The 22,919-nt window shown below is 36.6% G+C and overlaps 1 protein-coding gene across 3 annotated transcripts in view; it reads right to left on the reverse strand.

The window, feature by feature from the left end:
- Positions 1-4,454: 4,454 nt before the first annotated feature.
- Positions 4,455-22,919, reverse strand: part of Ctnna2 (catenin alpha 2) — a 1,209,750-nt gene continuing 1,191,285 nt past the window's right edge. For all 3 annotated transcript variants that reach the window (XM_004660539.2, XM_004660538.3, XM_045151911.1), the window contains one exon: positions 4,455-5,671. In XM_004660539.2, the coding sequence (XP_004660596.1) occupies positions 5,384-5,671 (288 nt within the window). In that variant the 3' untranslated portion in view covers positions 4,455-5,383. The remainder of the gene's footprint in view (positions 5,672-22,919) is intronic.

Here is a 22,919-nt window from a genome sequence, read left to right on the forward strand (position 1 = left end):
ATATCCTGTATTCCCTAATACTCTCACCCTGCTTTTTTTTTTCAAAACTATAGCTATTCTATTCCTTTGGCCATCATCTCCAGGTGTGCAAAGGTCTTAAGTTTCTCATCACTTGTTCCTTCAGCTATTTTCAGTGCCTCTAAACATGATATCCAAATGATAACACAATTCCTATCTACTCTCTAAGCAAATGCAAAAATTATTCTTATTGACAGGCATCAGACAGGGCAGTATACTGCACACAATTCCATTCTTTTCCTTCACTTGTAACTGAGGAAGCAGAAATAGATTGGCTTTGCTCCCAACCAACCATGCCATGCCAAGGAAGGGATGAAGCACAAACAAACATGCTTCAAGTGTCTCTAACATTTGAATGCCTTTTTTTTTTTCTTTTTCTTTCATCATTCTTTTGTTTACAGCAACTTCAATTTTTCTAAAGCTCCCATGAAGTTATTGTGGTCAATATATATATCTGTAAATCTGTTTTATATGTTGTGTTTCCATGGGCAACATGGACTTGGAGCTTTTCCAGTCAACATTGCTTCCAATGTTACTCTTAATTTAGTAATTAATACAGTTTTTTTTTTGTTGTTGTTGTTGTTATTGTTAATTCCCTTTTTGTCATTACTCCTAAAGGTGTCATTGTATTCCATTGAAGAGTGAGTCTGAATTTCTTTAGTTATGTTAATAGGTGACAACATAACAAGGGAAACTGAATGATCGATTAGTAGCAAATTCAGGGATAATTTATCAGATTAGACAACAGTATTTTAAGGGTTATATGGTCTCGGAATTCTGCTTAATACATTATTTTATAAATCTATATATCTCAAATATATAAAGGTGTCCTAGATATAATCAGTGCTCAAAAATTAATGACATCAAATGATACATGTATAGCCTATTTCTCCTTGAACTAAACCATGTTCAATTTGTTAACAAGTTGACAACTAAAAATAAACTTATTTTCATCTTCTTCAGTACTTAGTGGTTAAAAAAATTGTAAATCTAACATAGATAATCTATGTTTACTAGAATGCTCTCTGTCCTTAAAAGCATATAAAGATTGTCTGTTGAGCCATCTGTCCTAGAACAGTGGATCAGGACACAGAAATTCACTTAACTTCCAGAAATGTCTATCTTCCTATATCATAAAAACTCTACTTCTTTTGGAAATACTCTGATTACAAAATAATTACGTTTTTTTTTTTTTGTGTGTGTGTGTGTGTTTCCTCAAACATATCATGGTGACTTGTCTTAAAACATTGCTACTTAGCCATGTGTGGTGGTGCACGCCTTTCATCCCAGCACTCAGGAAGCAGAGCTAGGAGGATCACCATGAGTTTGAGGCCACCCTGAGACTATATAGGGAAGTCCAGGTCAGCCTGGACCAGAGTGAGACCCTGCCTCGAAAAACAAAAACAAAAAGCTACTTATTCTTCAATTTTCACTCTTTAATGTCCCCAAATGAAATTTTATATCAGGATGGTTTCCTAATCTTAGATTTCTATAACTAGTTATCTGAGAAGCTATTTTAAGCCCTTCTTACATTTCTATCAGAGAAGTCCTTCCTGACATGCCCTTCAGAGCTCTGCTCTCCATATATTCAAAGTGTTATCATTTGAAGGCACTTCTTCTGTGTTCCCACCACATTTAAAATTTCCACATGACACACTGGAGAATGACATTCTTCATGGCAGACATAGTTTACCCTTATTGTGTGTTGTCCCATTTTTTTCCCCAGTGGTCCCTCCCATAGACTCTGCCCTTAATGTTACTACTATTTCTGCCTTTAGAGTATACCTGCTTTAATTTCCTTGAACTGTCACTGACATCAGGCTTCTTTATCAAATCAATTATTGATTCCTTTCAATGACTGAAAATATATTTATAATTTCACCACTTCCAAATCCTACCTCTATAATTGGTCATTTTCATAATACTAATCTCTACAGGTTCTGATTTCTGTAGTCCTTCACAGTCATGATTTTTGCCCTTATTCATTTTATGCTTTGAGTGTAATTTCTGGGCATATATAATTCTGTTTTCCATCTCTGTAGTGTCTTTCCAACTAGTGTGCAGTTTCTAAGGACAGGAAACTTACCTGCTTTAATGCCACATTACTCTCAGCAAACCTTCAGGAAACCTTCTTACTGCATTGCATAGCTGGTGATCTCCTGGATCACAACTGTAACCACTGGAAGGATGAGGCTAATGTATGATCAATAAAGACTAAAATTCAGGACTAAGAAAATTTGGGACTTATTTCCAGAAATGAGCAAAGCTGAGGGATGATTTCCAGAAAATATGCATATAAACATTGTGAATAAGAATTAAGATGTTTAACATCTCAATCACACCTTCCAAGGCTCAGGGTGTAATGCAGAAGAGGTGGCAGAAAGAAAGAGCCAAAGGAAGGGTAGGACTCCTTACAAAGTTCTCCCTCCAGACATAAAATGGCCTTGATATCCATGATCTCATAGTGCCTGACACTACCTACACAAGACCATCATAAAAGGAGGGAAAGATCATGACATCAAAATAAAAGAGAGACTGATTCAGAGGGGGAGGGGATATGTTGGAGAATGGTGTTTCAAAGGGGAAAAGGGGGGAAGGGAGGGAATTACCATGGGATATTTTTAATAATCATGGACAATGTTTTAAAAAATTGAGAAAAAAATTAAATTAAAAAATAATTAAGGGCTGGAGAGATGGCTTAGCGGTTAAGCGCTTGCCTGTGAAGCCTAAGGACCCCGGTTCGAGGCTCGGTTCCCCAGGTCCCACGTTAACCAGATGCACAAGGGGGCGCACGCGTCTGGAGTTCCTTTGCAGAGGCTGGAAGCCCTGGCACGCCCATTCTCTCTCTCCCTCTATCTGTCTTTCTCTCTGTGTCTGTCGCTCTCAAATAAATAAATAAATAATTTAAAAAAAAAATAATTAAGATGTTTAAAACTTTATAGGTCAAAGTCAATGGCCTTCCTTACTTGGCCCTTCCCCTTACCTAATGGCTGTCTATTTCAGTACTTGCCAGGAAGCTTTTGAATTTTATGTTTATTGGCTAATCTGAATAATACTACCTTTGCCCCTTTACTAGAAAAAAACACATAAACCTAGAGTTAATTTGCGCTAGTTATGTTTCACTTGGAGATTATGAATAGCATTATGTTGACTCTTTCTGCAGAATCAACATTAGTTTGATAATAATTTTCTTTCCTTTAATCCCTTTGCTATCTATCTCTTTCTAGATGCTATGGAGAAAAAAAAGAAGAGATTTTCTTAATCTGTAAATGTCTAATAAGGTGTAACAAAGTAGTTTTCTTTTCTTTTTTTTTTAAATTCTTCTTTTCTTTTTTAGAGGAAGGCTTCTTTAAAGAGTGGTTTTACTGCTGTTTCCCAGCAGTTCAGAATACTCAGAATTGAGAATGTGCTGCTAAGAATGTATTGCCTTTGTTGTTCTCATGGCTGAACAGAAGTGGCATGCTGTCTGCTATTATACTGCCTAAGCGGGCAGGGAAGGGTCTCTACCTGGTTACTGAGCAGTGGGCTCAACCTAGGATGTTAATGAGAATCACTGGTGAATCTCTGAATGTTTATGTCTACTGACAGGCAGGCCTATTATCTGTGAACTAGTGATCAGTGTTGAAAAATCAGTCTTTAGCTTTTATGGTAGTTCATCCATCAAGAGCACATTATTAGTTAAAGTATAAGTGCTGATAAACAGTGGTCCAAACAGAACTGTTTCAGTTCTGTAAGATTTTGGTCTGACCTTTCCCTCCTCCTTTATGGCAATGCTATCCTCATCCTCACTTGTCTTTCTTGCAGAAAGGCTAACATAGGTCTTGGTGCTTGTGGCTCCCACTATATGTTCATGTCACTAAGAAACCCATACCTATTTTACCAGGAATATTCTGGAAGCATAGTGATGTGAGAACTTGTAGAACTCATGCTAAGAGGAGGAGTTTGAATTATTGAGCTAACAAAAAAATCAAATGATTTTTCCCACTCCTCGGTTGACACCTGAAAAACTACACAAAACATCTTCTTGGTGATAGGACTGAAGCCTTATTTTCCCTACTTAGAAAAAAAAAATGAAGTAAATAAAGAATTTTTAATTAGTAGGTATAACTTCAAAATAATATTTGAATTATCTTTTTATTTGGGATAACATTGTTTTTTTTTTTTTTTTTCAAGTTTAGCCCAAGGCCAACTATGGCCCAGATAATCAAAATATAAGAATTTCTCTTTTTTGGATTCAGTTTGAAAGTGAATCAAAACAAACAGGAGGACAAAGCACAAACTAAATTTCTGGACTGTATACATGATTGAATTCTTTGAATATTACCTATTTTAGTGCTGAATTGGAAAAACTGAAACAAAAGGCATTTTTAATCAAGTTTTTTTCAAAGATACTCTTTATTAAGCATACACTTAAAGAAGACAGCATTCTTCTAGTGTCAAGATTAAATGTGTTTATTTTGAGTTAGTGAATACAATGGTATATTAGATACCAGCACTCCAAACTACACTCCTATGTATTTGCCTCTAAACCTTCACACATTGTTAGTTTCCATTCCTCTAATACTCCACCACTGGGCCTTCTATTTCTAACAAAAGCAGAGTTTAAATTTTAAAAGAAAAAAAGAAAGGAGGGAAGAAGGGGTGATCTCCACATTATGATTCCAGGGCCTGCGGAAAGATTTAGTTGTTTCCAATAAATAATTATCATTTTCAGTAAAAGGGGAGAAATGATAACATGAGCACTAGTAATGGCAGAAGTAGAAGAGAGAACAAAATGCAGATTGAAAAAAAACATTTTAGGCTGTACTAGTTTCTCCTCAATTAAAACAAAAATCCATATAATGTATCATGGATAGGACATCAAAGTTCGGTTGTTCAATTTGTGGGCCACACATTTAAGCATATTGGCTGGCACAGTTTTGCACTGAAACAGAAGCAATACAAGTTTTATATTCTACCATTACACTTCCAGGTTTCTCACTTAGGAATCTACCTGCCAACCTAATGATTCTTGCATGCATGAGAATTTGCTTTTGCAGAGTTAAGTTTATTTCCCCATCCCTCCCACTCCCTTAAACATTGCAATTCCAACTCTTTGCCCAACTTTCAGAGAATGTTGCAAAGGACAACTGAGCACCACCTTAGGACAGGAATCTCCTGTGAACTCCTCAGGCTACTACTGATGGATCAGTAGTTTTGATCTCATCTCATCTTACATGCAAATAAACACTTGTCCCTTAATTTCCCCATGCCAGAGGCATACAAGTTGGCAGGTATGCATACAAAAATGGAATCAAAATGAAAAAGAAAAAAATAAAATAAAAGCAAACAGAAAGAAAAAGCTTTCTTGCTAAAGCCTAATGTCCTAGAAGGAATCCATTGCTTTGAATTCACTTAGAGCCTGCACAGGTGAAATGTGTTTCTTCTGAGAACCTCGCCTAACTCGGGTCTGGAATTCTTCGGGCTTTTCTCTCTTCACAAGGGGTTTTTTCTCTGGAGCCTTCATCTTCCAAGACACAACTGGGGAGTTGACAGCTGCTGTCCCATAGACCTTCTGGTATTTAGTTGAGGCCACATAAGATGCTTTCACCGTAAGGACAACAGCATTCATCAGGTTTTTGGCTGCCTGGATAAGTGATGTAGCACTGTCCAGCTAGAGTGGGAGAAAAACAAGATACATTTGTCTCAGTCAGTGTCCCATGATCACATGACTGTGGTACAGTTTCACAGTTCAAACAAAGCTTTGCCCATGCAAGTAAACCATATTGATGAAATTAAGCAAATTTTCACAAGGTCAGGTGAACACATTATAAATCAGTCAGCTGTCTTCTTTCTCTAATCTCAAAATGACCAAACAAATCCTATCTACTCTCTGGTATGTAGCCCTCTACAGACCCAATTCTTGTGAAGGCAAAGTCATCTTCTTAGCAATAAGGAATTCCAAGTTAACAAAAGCTTCACTAAAGGGAGCATATGTCATTAGACTAATCAGTAATGTTTGCAATTACTCAAATGTTTAAAAAGCATTTGGCAGGAAGTAAAGGATGAAAAATATGTTACAAGGGGCTTCATTTCCACTTCTGGACCTACCTATGGCAGAGTCTTTATCTATAGACTATTTCTAGCACCTGAGCTCACCACTGACTGGTTCTCACAGCTGGCTGGTGAAGATGTAAGAAACTAAGTATAAGAACAACCCATGCTCTCTGCCCTTTCTTTACTGATCTTTGAGTATCCACTTCCTTGTTCCTAGGATGTGAATATACATCCCATGGTCATATCTATTACTGTGTCAAGATGTTATCAGTAACTCAGGATGACCTCTATCTCTGTATTAATGAAATGTTTAGTATGCCCTATGTACTAAACACTAAGAATGTATCAAGTATTTTCCTGTTAAATTCCTTAAACAACTCTAAATTTTATATTTTATTTATTTGAGAGAGAGAAAGAGGCAGAGAGAAAAAGAGAATGGGCATACCAGGGCCTTTAGCCACTGTAAATGAACTCTGGATGCATGTGCCACCTTGTGCATCTGACTTATTTGGGTCCTGGGGAATTAAACCTGGGTCCTTTGGCTTCACAGGCAAATGCTTTACCTGCTAAGATAACTCTCCAGCCCTTAAACATCTCATTAATTTAGGTTTTCCTCCTCTACAGGGAAAGACCTATGTCAAAAGTAAATAAAGGGGTTGGGGATTTAGCTCACTGGATGAGTACTTGCCTAGAAAGTGCAAAGCTCTGGGCTTTGTCCTCAGCATAGGAAGAAAATAAACAATAATCAAAAAGTAAATTAAAAAATAGCCTGTGACAAATCATAAATTGGTTTAGAAGCCCATCTTCAGACCAGGATCTTTTAGCTTATGTCTTTCCTGCTCTTAACTAGTCAGCCGTGTGGTACAACATGAAACAGGCAATTAAATATTTGTTTCAAACTTTCCTTGTTTCACTGATTGAACCACAGATTCTATAAAGTGCAAAATTACATTTTCCAGGTGGTCTTTAAGCCAAGATTCTACATATGACCTAATGTAACAAATGAACAGCGAAGCTACAAATCTTACTCCAGCCACAGGGATGCTAGAGATGGCTATATCACTAATCAAAAGTGTCCTGTAGTATGAGATATAGAAATGTGTCCATTACAATTAAATAACTGAGCTAAGTGTATGGTCCCAGGTATGCCACACCTAGCTGTTGCTTGTTGTATAACCTGTAAATCCTGAACTAAGTTTGCATTAAAAACCATATGAAGCTGAGTAATTAGCAAAATGTTTAATCTCAGAGACTGTCCTAGGGGTGTCCAAACTGTACATACCACTAAGCATGAGGCCCAGGATAGATTTTCATGCCAAAGTATCCTGAGCAATAAAGGTATATATGCTCTTGCAACCCATGGACTATGGGTTGTACACCCATTCTGTATAACTAGCATTGATTTTGTTTCTTATCATTTCTTATGATCAAATATAATCTTTGTAATGGCTGGGGTCATTAAATACTGGATTTGATGCCTCTGTGATGGTATTACTTTGATAGATATTTTTGCCCTATCCTATATTAAAGCTAAAATAAAGATATTTCACAGTTAAAAAATCATTATAATCAAGTGAGCATAATTCTTCCATTACCAAAAAGTCTTATGCCATCTGATCATTGGGAAAATCAATGGAGGATCTTAGGATATATGAATCTCTTTCAAATACCAAAGAACTACTTTGTCATTGATACCAATAAATGTTCGTATCACATTGATTCCATAAGAATATTGAGAAGCAAAGTTATTTCTGGCTTACACTCATGAGTCAATGGAAATACATGGATTACTATGTGAACATTCAACCAAATGGTCAGAGTAACCCATTTTACTCACTTTACCATTTCTGTCACACTGTACAAGTTGTATGCATGGACCAAAACAAAAGGTTAACCCATAACAATTAAATGATACTGTCCAATTCTAGATAATTAATGTTAACAAGACAGAAGGTAAGCATGGATTAGTTCAGTAGTTCTCGATCTTCAGTCCTTAAACCAGCTGTATCAGTATCACCTGGGACATGTTAGAAATATAACTTTCTAGGCCCAGTGCAAAAGTATATAAAAGAAGAAAACAATCATTTTAACTAGTTACCCAGGGGATTCTGATCCATACCAAAGTTTGATAGCAACTAGATTCATGAAACCCAAAGACTCTTGGCCTATTTGTTCAATAATTCCAGGACTTCTACAATATCTGGTTGAATTTCACTTATGCAGTCTTTCCCATCACACTCCAGATAGAAGTATAAGTAATGGATAAGGATCAAACAGCACACTGGGACAATTATGATAGATCATCATGATTTCTGCAGAAGCCAGATCAAAATATCCTTTCTTTACTCCCCCTTAGGCAGAATAGTTCCATATAAGTCTGTCAGGTTTCAAAAATGAGTGACAATCAATCATAAAAGGAGTTTTCCTATGCTATGGGTGATGCGATGTGTCAGGGATAGTGTTGATTTGCTTTTGGATAATAGGATTAGTAGAAGTAGAATAAGACAAGATATGACATATTATTAAATGGTTCTTGAATAGTGAATTTTTGGGGAAAAAAAAAACTGAAGAGTTAGGTATAAGTAATTTGGATATTTTTACCACGGATTCCATTTTCAGATAGATGGTGTCTAATTCTGTAGCAAAAATATGAGAGCCTCTCTCTTCTTCATGACCCATTTGTTCTCTCAGCCTGATGCAGGAATCCTGTGAATAAACCTAATACATTGGTGGAGAGTGAGATGGCTCTTTGACATAAACCCAATGGGTTTTTTTTTTCCAATCCATCTGCCAAGGTAGATATTGGGGGAAGGACCCAAATAACTAACCTTAAATAAATGAGCCTACTGGAAAATTATCCATACAAAAAAATGATGTTAAAAATGTTAAACCTCCAAAACATACATTTTCCCTTTGCTGTAGGATCCATTTTTGTGATTTAGATACTGACCAGGATATTATGAAGCTTTTTTTTTTTAATTTCAAAAAATGTATTTCCTTTATGCTTGTCTAAATTGGTGCCATGACCTGATTTCCAACTGAAAAGAAAAAGGACACATGGCATGATATTTTTCTATAAGGATTAGGGACCAATAGTCAGCATAACTGTGTCCTGTTTTATGATCTTTTTATTATAACTTTGCCATTTTAAAAGGAAAGATGAGTAACTTAAAATGTATAAGTTCTAATAATAATGACTCACAATAACTGAGAACTTACATAGTACCTATCACTGTCTTAATCATGTAGTTTCTTAATTGCTCAAGTAGAAATTATTATATTAATTTCATGTTTTAAAAAGTAAAGTTTATACAAAATATCATCTTGCTATAATAACAGGTAAAGTGGGGAAAATATCAATACCAACCCTTTAAAACCCACCACCTGAGTATCTCTATTACACCTTAGATGCATTGTGTAATCACTGGGACTTTTTTTGTTATCAAGTACTACTTATGAAAAGTACCCTGTTTCCCTATATATATTTATCCTGCTTGGCTTAAAGCTTGTCCTGTAAACCTGACAAAATCCTGTTAACTTCATCAGTGACTTTAGTGGGTGCCTCCATCTCACTGCTCTGGAGGTTTTAGCCTTATTACTAAGAGTCTAAATCCTCTCCATACAGACCTTCTGGCCTTGGGTATATGCTAGATGTTCTATCCCAGTGCTTAGCTTTCTCATTGCCTCTTGACCTAGGGCTGTATTTCTCTGTCTTAGAGACACACTCAGGGCAGAAAAGCCTGAAGTGTGGTATCTGCTCCTTCCTCTGTCCCAGTTTATCTGAAGCATACCTACAATCTGGTTCTAACTACCTTTAGAAAAGACTCAAGTACATTAAAGTTATGTCCCAAGCCTTTATCTGGGAATGTCTTGCTTGCTTTAAAATGGCTTCAAAAGACAATGAGATCTCTACCATTCCTCAAAAGACAGCCCTCAAGACAAGGCTGAAACACCCAGATGGTCTTTTATCAAAGATCTTTCTGTTCTCCTTAGAGATCTCCCAGATCCCTTTACATTCCTGTGCCTAGTCCAATTTCAACTCATTTTATAAACCTGAGCCTATACACATAGCAAGTCCCATCATATGCCAGACTTGGGACAAGCTCCTCCAATTTTGGATTCCTCCAATTTTGGATTTGAGTTTGCCAGTCAACCATGAGACTAGCCATAGTATCATGCCACTTATGACTTAAAAGATTCATACTTTGGTCACTGTTATACAAGAAACAAAGGACAAAGCCAAGATTCAGACTCCAGAGCCCATGCTGTAGCTGTCGTTCACACTGCACAGACCCTGCTCTGTAGGCCATCCTTAATCCAAAAGTCTATCTAGCTGTATCCACTCACCCTTTTCCAGCCTAGAGGTATCTGCTGTCCCTAACTATAGAAATTGCAATTCTCATAATTCTGTCACTAATCTTTTAAAATACCAAAGTACTATTTAAAAAAAAAGGCAACAGATGTTTCCTCACATCTTGTTCTATTAAAATCCATGAAATCAAATAAGGGCGAGTGAGCAGTTTCTAGAAGCTTTCTTTTTCCGCCTCTGTTCCCACTATTTTCTTCTCAATTCCTCTAAATTTCTAATGCAAAGTCACATGTAGATACTCACTTTTTGTGTGTACCCTCCTCATATTGTGCTTTGAATGAGAGGGGAGACTCCTGAACTTGATTCTGCTACTGGATTGGTACCTGTACTACTGTCTTACACAGAATACCACAAAACATGCCTGAACTGATTCCCTTGGAGCTCATGTAGTTAATAGGAGCCTCTTGAAATCCCAGACCCCTAGTGCTGTACTGTTTCTTTAAAGCTGGACTTAAACTGATTGTGAAGCCCGGTTTACCACACACAGAACATTACTATACAACTCAATCATAATCTGAATGAAAGTATAACTACTTCATCTCCTGAAAGGTGAAATCTCTTTACCCCTTTCCCTTCAGACTCTTGTGCCATCTTTCCATCTACACATTTACTCATACAAGTCTTTTTTTTTTCAGCTACTGAGTATTTACTTTGTGCCAACTCAACTAATGTCTTTAAAGTAAAGAATATAAAATATACACACACCTGGCTGCTGAAAAGAAAGACTACAGCACAACCAGAAAAACACATACCATGCAAAAGGTTTAACATTCTATGAGGAATGTCTCAATAGAATGCACAAGGAACTAAAGAAACAGATTTCCTTGCATCAGGGGATGGGCCAGCAGAATGGCTTCATGTTAGGCATGATATCTGTACTCTCTAATGGATAAATAACATGAGAAGCTGTTGGTGGGTGTGTATTAAGAGTAATGGAGACATGCAAATGTCACATTCTTAACTAGTACTGGGTTCATTTTGATGTTCTGAAATGAGATAAGGAGCGTTAGAAAAGTTGTGGAGCTGCAGAGCTGAACTTAATACCTAGCATACTGAGACTGAGGAGTCTGTCTCTCTAGGTGGCATTATCACATGCAACATTGAAATTATGACTGAGAGTCTGGGAAAACCAGACATTAATAAAACATATTTTGCTTATATTGATCTCCATAGGTTGATGACTAGCCTTCTATAGGTACATAATGTACATTCCATTTCTAGTTCATTATTTTCTCTTTATGTTTTTATTTAGTGATTTTATGTAATAAAATGCTGAATGATATATTATATCAATTTTATCCAAGTCCAATAAATTTACTTTAAAAACCCTCTGCATAAGACTTTCAAGATAACAATTGATATATTTTAATAATCTAAGACATGACATCATCAAGACATCTTATTTGAATAGAAAATAGCTTTGGCTGTCTAGAGTCCAGTGAAGGAATTTATAGCCTTTCATGAACTATAACAATGGTGAACTTCCTGAGGTAAACCAGCAATAAGATGATTAGTTTAAATTGAAGCGTTTCTTTTAAGAAATAAAAAACAAAAACAAAAACAACAACACACACACATACACACACACACAAATGTCCAACGTATAAACTGTAAAAGGAGTAAAGAATCCATTGGACTAACTTCACATAAAATAGGAAATATTCAGGGTGTCACTGTCTATGTCAGGATTTGAATTATAGAGGAGGATAATAATGTTACTTTGTACTTTTCATACATCCATTTAGCATAGGTATGTGCAGATAGACTCAGTGCTTATCTTCAAAGAAATCTAGTTATCTATGGCTAAATTGGCAGTTCATAGAAATGAAAAGTACAGAACTTGATCTTTTTCGGGGTTAAAAATAATAAATAAATAAATAAATAAATAAACATATATATATATATATATATATATGTGTGTGTGTGTGTGTGTGTGTGTGTGTGTGTGTGTGTGTGTATGTATGTATTTAGCCTGATAAATATATATATTTATATATATAAATGAAACAAGTACATTTGGAAGATTGTTTTGAAACATAAATATGAAGGAATAGGCCTTGATGACTTCAAAAGCTCAGCAGCCTTAGCTTAGCATCTCAAAGACAAGCTAATAGGACTAAGTATAAGAATGCTGTTTCCCCCAAAGGGAGAAAACTCCATTTTTGCCATTTGAGCCCCTTTAGATCTGTACATGGGAATAATATAGCTTTAATATATGAGAATGAGAACCTTATTGGGACTATCCTACACATTTCAGGAGAGGAAGTTGTGATAGAAGAGTTGATAATAGGTTAAAAACAGACACCTTTAGAAAATTGGAATGTGTACACTGGAGCTAGCCATTTATTTATATTTAAACTATTATCACCCCCAAAGAAGTCACAACTTGCTTGTAGAGAGAAAAAAAAAAAAAAAAAGAATTTGCTACAAGTCAGCTTTGCTGTTAGTGAATGGACAGTTAGAAAGCTAGAGCAATGATGTCCATTGTCTGCCAAGAACAGCATTTCATGTTTTAAAAATCCATGGGTCTTTGAAGAGGTATTTGATCTCTTTAGAAACTGTGACATTTGAAATAATTTGAAATAGCTGCCTACTTTTTCCAGGGTCTGTATCAATAATACCTTTACAATGTCTTTGTAAGTCAGGAGCAATAAATAACTCAAGCAAACAAAGGTATGGTGAAAAGGTCCTACCACAGCCTGTTTTTCCCTACTAAAGCCAAGAAGGATGTTTATATGCTGGCAAAAACAAAAGAAAGAAAGAAAGAAAAGAATGAAAGAAAAGAAAAGAAAAATAACATTAAAAAACCCTTACTTTAAGGTTCTGTTCCATTCACTCTTCTTCATCAAACATCAGTGATGAAATAAAGGTTAGCAGGCCAAATTATTTCCTCTTGAGACAGTAGTGAACAAAGGGCAACAATCCTCAGAATCAACTAAGTGTCATGGAAAGGGAAAAACTTACTCCCCTCCTCCAAGAATTCACATATTAACAGAGTTGTAAAAGCAGCTTGATATAATGGACAGCATACATACATCACCTACTGGACCACTTCTATATTTACATTAGTGTAAATAACTGCTTTTCTTTTACTACCTCTTAGACTACTGAGAAATATATTGTATTAAAAATGATGCCACATTCACTTTTTTGGGGCTGACAGCTATTATGGATCACTAATTAATGAAATTGCTAGAAGACATAAATATTAAAAGTAGTGAAAGCATTTGTGACAGTTAAGGTGTCAACTTGCTCTGTTTAGTAATCCACAGAAATCCCTTTGGTGTGTCTCCCAGGTTACTTCCAGGAAGGATTAACTGAAGGAGGAAGTCCTTTCCCCAAACAGAACAGGCCTCCCCTCTCAGAGGGGGACTTTTCATTGTTGGCTTCTGTGTAACAAAAGAAACATTAGGAAAGACTCCACCAAGTAGAGAAATGCTAATTGATTTTTAGTCTCCCACCATGATTGGGAGGGAACTTGGGCTGAGATAGTCTTTATGTCATGCACTAATTGTTGATCATGTGATCTGGTCATGTGTATCTTTACTTTGACACATTTATGTCTTATAGTAACTCTGAGGACTAAGGGATTTTTTTTTTATGCCTTCCCTTTAGGAGATCTAAAAGAAGAACAAAAGGCAATGTAAGAGGAACCCTTGTCCAGGACTCAAGAGAAACTAATTCAACATAAAGCAGACCAAAGAACCATGAATGTCCACAGCCATTGAGTGGACAGTAAAGAATCAAGGTCACAGGTAGTATTATTGGTTACTAAAAGACTGCTCATAAAGTGAGTACAATCTGAACACTATGGATTTTCTACTTCAATAATTTTCACACCCAACCAATAGGAAAGAAAATCCTTTTGCCTTCCATGCCCTTTCCTCATCAGGTGGGTATAAAGAACTAGTCAAAGCCTCTGATACTACCCAGGGTCTGGCTAAAGAAAAGCAAGTAAGACCAATACCTCAATGTTTGCTGTCTCCTCTCAGGAACTGAGTCCCTTCTTTCCCCCGATTACTCACCCGTGCTTTTCTTTCCAGCCTCACACATTCTCCCACTAGACCACCATTATAACACTCATATTTTACCCTTGTCCTCCTTACTGCCCCTATCTTTTCACAATTTCTTCTCTCATAGCAATAAAATCCTGGTCTGTGACCCAAAATGAGTCTGAGGTCAAGCACCCTTGTGAGAGAAAAGGAACCACATGATCTTAAATGGGCTCCTAAATTTAGCTCTACTTGAAAGTCCTCTCCTTTAATGTTCAAATTAAAATAGCCTTTCTGGATTAAATGCTAAATAATATCCCATGATATGTCCTTAGAGATATGTGTCAGACTCATTGTCAATGTGACTTATCTTTCCTCAAATTACTATTTGAATCACCAAGGGTCTTTAAAACATAAACTCTTTTCTACCTTTTCTTCCTTACTTTTTCCTCCATGTATTCAACACTTAGCATTTTGGACTCTCCTGTTGCAGAAGCTACTTCACCTTACTTGCAGTCAATGCTAAATATTAATCTATTAATATATTAGAGAAGAAAGCATAGAAAATCTCAGGTTAAAGACCACAACGGCAGATCTGAATCATTTATAGCACTATGGGATCTATTACAACATAGGAGGAATTAAGATTCAGTACAAGAAAGCATGTGGTCTTAAGAAAAAATGTGATACCCCAAGTATATAAGGATTTTAAAGTTTGGCAGTGGTTGGAAGACCAAGACTACAGAGTCAAGAAGGCTCCACTATGAAATGAAGAAAAGATAATCTAGCCCCCAAAGAAAACATCTAAAGATCTAATTTTGGAACTGTAAAAAGAAAACAAACTGGCTGGGTGTGGTAGCTCATGCCTTTAATCCCAGCTCTAGGGAGGCAGAAATAGGAGGATCTCTGTGAATTTAAGGCCACCCTGAGACTACATAGTGAATTCCAGGCTGGCCTGGGCTAGATTGAAACTTTACCTTGAAAAAACCAAAACCAAACCAAACCAAACAAAACAAGCAAAAGAACCCAGAAAACAATCTATACGAAATGCTTATACAATGATATAAACAAATGGCTAAAAATTGACATTTTAGTTTAACCAAGTTTTCTAGATATTTTTATTAAAAAGAAAAGGGTGTTATTTGGTTCATATTGCTGTCAGGCCCTGCTTGAGGTTCCTCTACAGTTAACTGTCCTCCAACCACCGAAGATCAGCCCTCCTAACCTTTTTTAGCATCATGAAGACACAAACATGTGAGTTCCTTGACCTTCTTTAAACCCTCATATCCTTTCTGCTATCAAGTTGGTAGGAACACATACTTTTATTTATTTATTTATTTATTTATTTTCTGAGGTAGGGTCTCTCGCTCTAGTCCAGGCTAGTAGCTTCAAAATCACAATGCTCTTCCTTCCTCTGCCACCCTCCCTATTGCTGGGAGTAAAAGCATGTGCCACCATGCCTGGCTCAAACACACAATTTTTGATCTTTAATCCCATCTTAAATCATAAGACACAACACTTCCATCTCCAGTAAAGAAACACTATATTGCATCATCAAATAGCCATATTTGGTAAGGATCTTTGACTATTACATCATATGTAAGTTTCATCTCTGGATATAAGCACACCAATCCCACTATTGGTGAATACTTACTTAAAAAAATAAGGTAGTAAAAGGCAAATTCCAAAAGCAGACCTTCAAAAAAATTTTAAATCTAAGATAATTAAGGTCAAAATAGGCTCAGCGTGGTGGCACATGCCTTTAATCTCAGCACTCTGGAGAAAGAGGTAGGAGGATTGCAATCAGTTTGAGGCCACCCTGACTCTACTAGCCTGAGCTAGAGCAAGACCCTACCTTGAAACACCTCCCCCACAAAAAAGGTCAAAATCTAAGGAAGGACATTTGGCTTAGCTAAAGCAGGTGAGGAAACAGAACCCTTGAAACCACGCATACTCTTCAAAGCTCTCTCTAGAAGCAAGGAGGTGTAGTTCACTTAATCACACTTAATGCCACATGCTCATTGGAATTCTTATCAGGCATTCATGGTCACCATCCTTTTTCCTGCTCCTCAGCACAGTCTCAGCATTCCTCTAATGGTACAGCCCCGTCAATGCACCAGTTGAAGAGAGTTAGCAGCCACAATAGAACCCATGTTCTTTACATTCTTTTAGACCTTCTTGCTACATATGTAGTACTGTACTAAAGGCTCTACTCTGATTCATGTCACCTGTTAATCATTACTTGAACTAAAATAAAATAATTCCATAGTTTGTTATTCAAAGTGCGTCTCAAAGTGAAAATATTAAATCGAAAATTCTACAAATAAAACTCATAAGTTTTAAAATGTGTACTATTTATAGTAGCATGATAGAAGCCAGAACTATTTTTCTCCAGGAGATATACTAAACCTGTGTGCAGTATGTACCCAATGGCTATTTCAGACCTAATTACACTATATAGGATCCATACTGGCCATGGTTTCAGGCATCCATTGACATCTTGGGACATATCCATGTTATTAAGAGACATCTGTCCAAGCAACTCATGGTCTAACCTACTTAACAGCAAATAACCTGTTGTAATGCTCACACAAGTGCAATAGTGGTACATAGCCATGGTGGGAAAACAACTGCTTTATATTTGGCTAACTGATCCCCTCAGTGGTATGGGACCCATAGCTGGAGGTGGGAAACAGGTCAGAACCATATCCAAATATGAGCCAATCCTCCATTATCAAGCTACCACCAATCATGGGCTATAAGAGGGCCTAAACCTACTAAATTCTCTAAAATAAATAAATAAATAAATAATGGTTATCCCATTTATTTGGTACTAACTTTACTCTCTGTTGGAGAATCTGCTTCTGTTTTTCAGATAGATGCAGATCCTAAGGAAAGAACCACATCATACCTCAAAAGGGCCCCAGCTAAAACTAAGAACAATTGGTGAAACAAGCAAAGGTGCTGTTTGCTTGGTGAACCGGGTACCAGTACAAGGGTGAAGGAGACTGACAGAGAACAATCAACTCCTACAAAATCAGCTATCCAGAGACACAGAGGCTCCCAACACCTCATCTCTGAAGCAGACCCAAAATGAACCCAACATGGCTCAGGGAGATTTTGCAGAAGAGGGGGTAGAAAGAATGTCATAGCCACACATTGGGTCATGATACACAGAGACATTTCCTCCTACTCATAGCTGTGGCCTAACTCCACAATGCATGACCCACATACCTCAACAAAGAGGGGCCAAGAGGAGTAGGAGGACATGGAGGAGGCTAACAACGGTACCAGCTTGACTGTATTCACTGAGTACAAAACTAATTAATAAAAAAAAAAAAAAACTGTCAAAAAAGAGACACTGTTGGATAGCTATCATTTTTGTTTGTTTGTTTGTTTTGATTTTTCGAGGTAGGGTCTCACTCTAGCCCAGGCTGACCTGGAATTCACTATGGAGTCTCAGGGTGGCCTTGAACTCATGGCAATCCTCCTACCTCTGCCTCCCGAGTGCTGGAATTAAAGGTGTGCACCACCACGCCCAGCTAGATCGCTATCATTTTTATTCTGATCATAATTTTATTTATACATAATTTATGAGGAATTATCTCTTATAAAGTATATAGAAATGAAGTAAAATATTACATATATATGTAGTTATAGAAAATAATTCACTACATTAACCCCCAATTTTAAATCTTTCATTAAAGATATGAGAATTAGGACAAGTAGAAATGATAACATTATTCAATTACTTATAAGAGGTCTTCAGTATAACACATGGTTTAAAAACCTGGGATTTTCACCAGGTGTGGTGGTGCACGCCTTTAATCCCAGCACTTGGGAGGCAGTGGTAAGAGGATCACTGTGTTTGAGGCCACCCTGAGACTACATAATGAATTCCAAGTCAGCCTGGGCTAGAGTGAGACCCTACTTTGAACTCCCCCCCCCCCCAAAAAAAAACAACCTGGAATTTTAATTAAATTGATTTTAAATTTGAGTAATTGATCCATAACTTTATAATTGAATGAATTTTCTATCTACTTTGAGTAGACACAGTATAATACCTTACAAAACATTTTCTTTTTTCTTGCTCCCTGCTTTTCCCATTGTTAGCTATAACCCCAGTTAGCTAGGAACATTCAAATAATTTTTATAGAATTACAGTGTGTACTATCATACATTCAGACATGAATCTCACTTTTACTTCTGAACACAACACAACGAGTTACAGCCATTAGTTCAGTTAACTTCCATTCAGATTCTAGCTCAGGTTCTTAAACAAGTGTCTTTAAAAAGAAGATGAAAATTTTTTTTGCCAACTTTTTCTATTGACTTTTTCCCATGTCCTATCATAGAAAGAGCTGTGTGATTCACTCCAACCATTCCCTAAAATGTGCTTCACCCAAAATCTTTTCCATCAGTCAGCAGGAGAGAAAAATCCTTCCATTCTTTCTCTCATTTATAGTAAGTACTCAAGAGTCTCCAGTGCATCTTGTTCTGAGTCAGCATCTGATCTTCCTTCATCTCCTGTCAACCACCTGAACAAATACCCAGTGGTCGACTCTTCTCACCCCTACACTCTCACCGCCCAAGCTAACTGTGAATGCTCTTGCCTGCCGCTGCATTACTTCCACCTAACCACGCTCCTTGCTTCCTACTTCACTTTCTCCATTTCTCTGAAGAATTCCAGATGGGCTGGAGAGATGGCTTAGCGGTTAAGCGCTTGCCTATGAAGCCTAAGGACCCCGGTTCGAGGCTTGGCTCCCCAGGTCCCACGTTAGCCAGATGCACAAGGGGGCGCACGCGTCTGGAGTTCATTTGCAGAGGCTGGAAGCCCTGGCGCGCCCATTCTCTCTCTCTCCCTCTATCTGTCTTTCTCTCTGTGTCTGTCGCTCTCAAATAAATAAATAAATATTGAAAAAAAAAAAGAATTCCAGAGAATTCTTCAAAATTCAGAACCAGCCCCTTATGTTAATTGAAATCAAATCAATTATATTAATTATATTATTACTACCTTCTTTTGGTTTCCCATTTCAGTCTCAATAAAAATTAAGGTAAATTCAAATGTTAGCATCATGATATCAAGTACCCCCAAAATACTTCCTAAATTGCAACATCACCATCAGGTTTTTGTTTGCACTGTATCATTTTTCTGTACTATTATTATCAGCCAATAAAAAATTTCTCCTTAGGTTTAATATTTCTAATTCGACTGCTATGTTTTAAATGTCTGTAGCAGAGCACAATCAATGGAACCTCAGAAATACTTGCTGAAAGCTGTTGACTTGTGGCAATGTTATGGATGAGAAAATTAATGGAAAAGCTTATCAACATCCATGAAGCTATGACACAATGAGCAGTCTAATGCCCAGTCCTTCCATTCACCCATTCTCCTGAACACACACACACAAAGGCATGAAATTATGAGAGTAGAATAGAATTGAGTGACATTGGAGAAAGTAAACTTTAGCCAATTTGTAACACATATCTTATGACTTCTTCCTTTTATTGCACCCTGAAGTACTAGAATTTAAAAATAAGCCTTTGCTTAGAAAAAAGGCCACAATTTAAGTCTATGTATGATTTTTGTCTTAAAATATCTTCAACTTATTCTCAAGAAAACTATCTACCCTATTAAGAGTATGAGAATCTATAAGGCAGTGAGCTATGGTTTTAAGGTGCTATACTTGCACCTAAACAATTTATTTCTAATCTGCAAAAGATATATGAGTTAGGTATGATCATCTCTTCTTTACATATGAAGAAACTGAAATAGAAACCATTTCACATTTTGTGAAGTGGGTTTCAGCCCTCCATGACACACAACACAGTATTACTTCAGAAGATATATCCACTATCTAAATTTCCTGCTTTAACCTCTTCTCTATGGGCTGTTGATGGCATCAATCTGTAGGTAAATGTGGCTTGTCAGGTTTTTTCACTGATAAAACATGAACCATGCAATCCAGCAGTCATGCAGGTAAATTTTCTTTCAGTTTTTCAATCATAAGTCACATAAGATCTATACTAAGAAAATGACAGGGATATTAGCAGCTATTTCTGGTTTCTAGGAAAAAAAAAAGAAAAGAAACTCAGAATCCTGTAAGCGTTCAAAGGAAATTTGATAAATGCAAATTCTATTTCTCTTGACCTGTTAACCCCACAAATATTTTTAGTATTTCAAAATTTATATAGAGAAAACATTCAGAATTTTTAATAAATTTCTATATTGCCTTTAGACTTGCTGTGCAATAGACACAATGATACAAAGTGAAGCTAGCTGCTACAACAGTAACATTCCTTATCTTCATACACTGTCAGACACCTGTGATGTCCTTAAGACTCCAGAATGATCACATTGCACAGAACCTAAGGCCTTTAAGTATTAGGAAAACTGATTGTCTTGCCTGTGCCATTCTTCTCTGCAACAGTCCCGGAAGTCTAAGGCCCTTTCTGAGTCTCCATTTTTTAACTATAAAAATGAGTTAGTCACAATATATCTCTCAAGTTATTCTGAGGTCTAAGTGAGAACAGAACTTTAAACATCTTTTAAATTTTCCAGAAGTATGTGACTATTAATGATTATTATATAATCTCTGGCAACTTTTGGAACACCTGGGGGCCTCAGGCTCAAGGAACCCTGCAGAGGAGCGGATATTCCAACAGATGACCTGAAGAATATGCCCGCACCATAAGCCCCCATGAGACAAGAACAAAGTGTTTCCAAAAGGAGCTGAGTCTTCTCTTTCCTCAAACAGTGAGCATGGCCTAGTTATAATCTCATTTTTTCCATCTACAAGAGTACTTAGAAAATATAGTTTTCAAAGGAAATATCACACAGGAACTAGAAAGAGATGGAGGAAAAAAAAATTAAAAGAGACTATACTCACAGTATGAGCTGCTGGTCCAACCATGAATCTGACATTTGTGACTCTACTTCAGTTCTGTTGCATCTCTTACCAGAATCAAAAGACAGGCAACTTATTTTCTGTTTTGTCCTCACAAATTGTGTGTGTGTGTGTGTGTGTATCTGTGTGTGTGTTTATATCCTGTTTTTCTGGCTCCTTATCCACTAGCATCTTCTTGCCCTTTACTGATTTGTTCTCCACAAAGGCTAGCAACACTTAAAATATGTTTAGATCAGGTGTTGATGACATTAGGATGAGTGTATGATCCATTCGGAGATGGATTCTTAGTCCTGGCTGTTCTATAAAGCAATGTGTCAAATAAACATACTAGAAAGTAAAAATTGATGACTTTTTTTCCTTATTGAGATAACATATTTTATTTTCCAAGTACAAAGCACAGTGCATGTCTCAGCCAATGGGATTTTGTTCCTATATATTACCATTGTCATAGTCCTCATTAAAAAAAAAAAAAAACAGTAATATATGACTTTATCTCTATCCTTTTATCAGGAGAGAACTGACACTTTAAAGGAACTTGCAAAGTGATAGAGAATTACTAGAAATGCAAGTGCATGATCTCTGATTTTGTGACTAGTTTATTTAGCAATGCACCACAGCTCCAGATGCTTTCAAATAATGGAAATAAAGGGAATTTCAAGTGCTTCTCCTTAGAAGCCAGGGAGCTTCTCCATACATGTGTTTGGTAGAGCTTGAGGTAGTTCAGAACTTTCTAGTCTCTCTCTCGTTCAGTTAATGTACTTTAGGAAAATTGTAGCAAAAGCACTTGAGGGTTCCCTGATATCTAAAACAATAAATAATTCTTTGGTACAACAAAGAACTTCTGTAGAGGGACAATATATTGTCTGCTCCTCCCAAAAGAAGCAGACCTATAAAGAAACTTTCAGAAATTACAGCTTAAAGGGAACAGGATTCTCAGAGGACTAAAAATGCATAACAATATTGCCAAAATTATAGAAAAAATATAAGTGGTTCCTTTGAAAGAAAGCCTCAAATTTATGAAATTGGAAAACTTCTTGGGGGAAAAGTACTTCTTTAATCCCATGAAGAACATACCTTTTAAGCAGGGAACAAAGATAAAGGGCTGGAGATAGTGTGATACACTATCTTACCCTTACTAAAATTATGTTTAATATTAACATGAAAGTTTCCTTAAGGCACAAATCTTACCTGGGAATCCCTGTGAATCTAGTATTTGCTGAAGTTAAATCTCCTTTATATTATTATAGGATGCTAAGGCCTTTCCATTATCCCTTACTTGATACACTAAAATGCCAAAGCAAAGCCTTAAAATGCACCATTAGTACATCAACCAAAGAGTGATGCCAAAACAACCCGTTCTACTACCTGCTAGTGAACTTCAACTTAACCCCTTAAGAATGAATGTTTAACTATGAAACAAATGTAATGCTTTTATGTTGGTGTCAAGCCTCAACTGGCAGAGATTTTCATACTGTTGAATTGCTAATCATTAATATTATTCCCCAAAGAATCATTAATATTAATTTCAAGGTAACCATTAGTTAGATGGGCTCAATTTTACTGATAACTAATATTTTTAAAAGATAATATAATCTA

Source organism: Jaculus jaculus, chromosome 6 (genome assembly GCF_020740685.1).
Source record: "Jaculus jaculus isolate mJacJac1 chromosome 6, mJacJac1.mat.Y.cur, whole genome shotgun sequence".
NCBI classification, from domain to species: Eukaryota; Metazoa; Chordata; class Mammalia; order Rodentia; family Dipodidae; genus Jaculus; species Jaculus jaculus.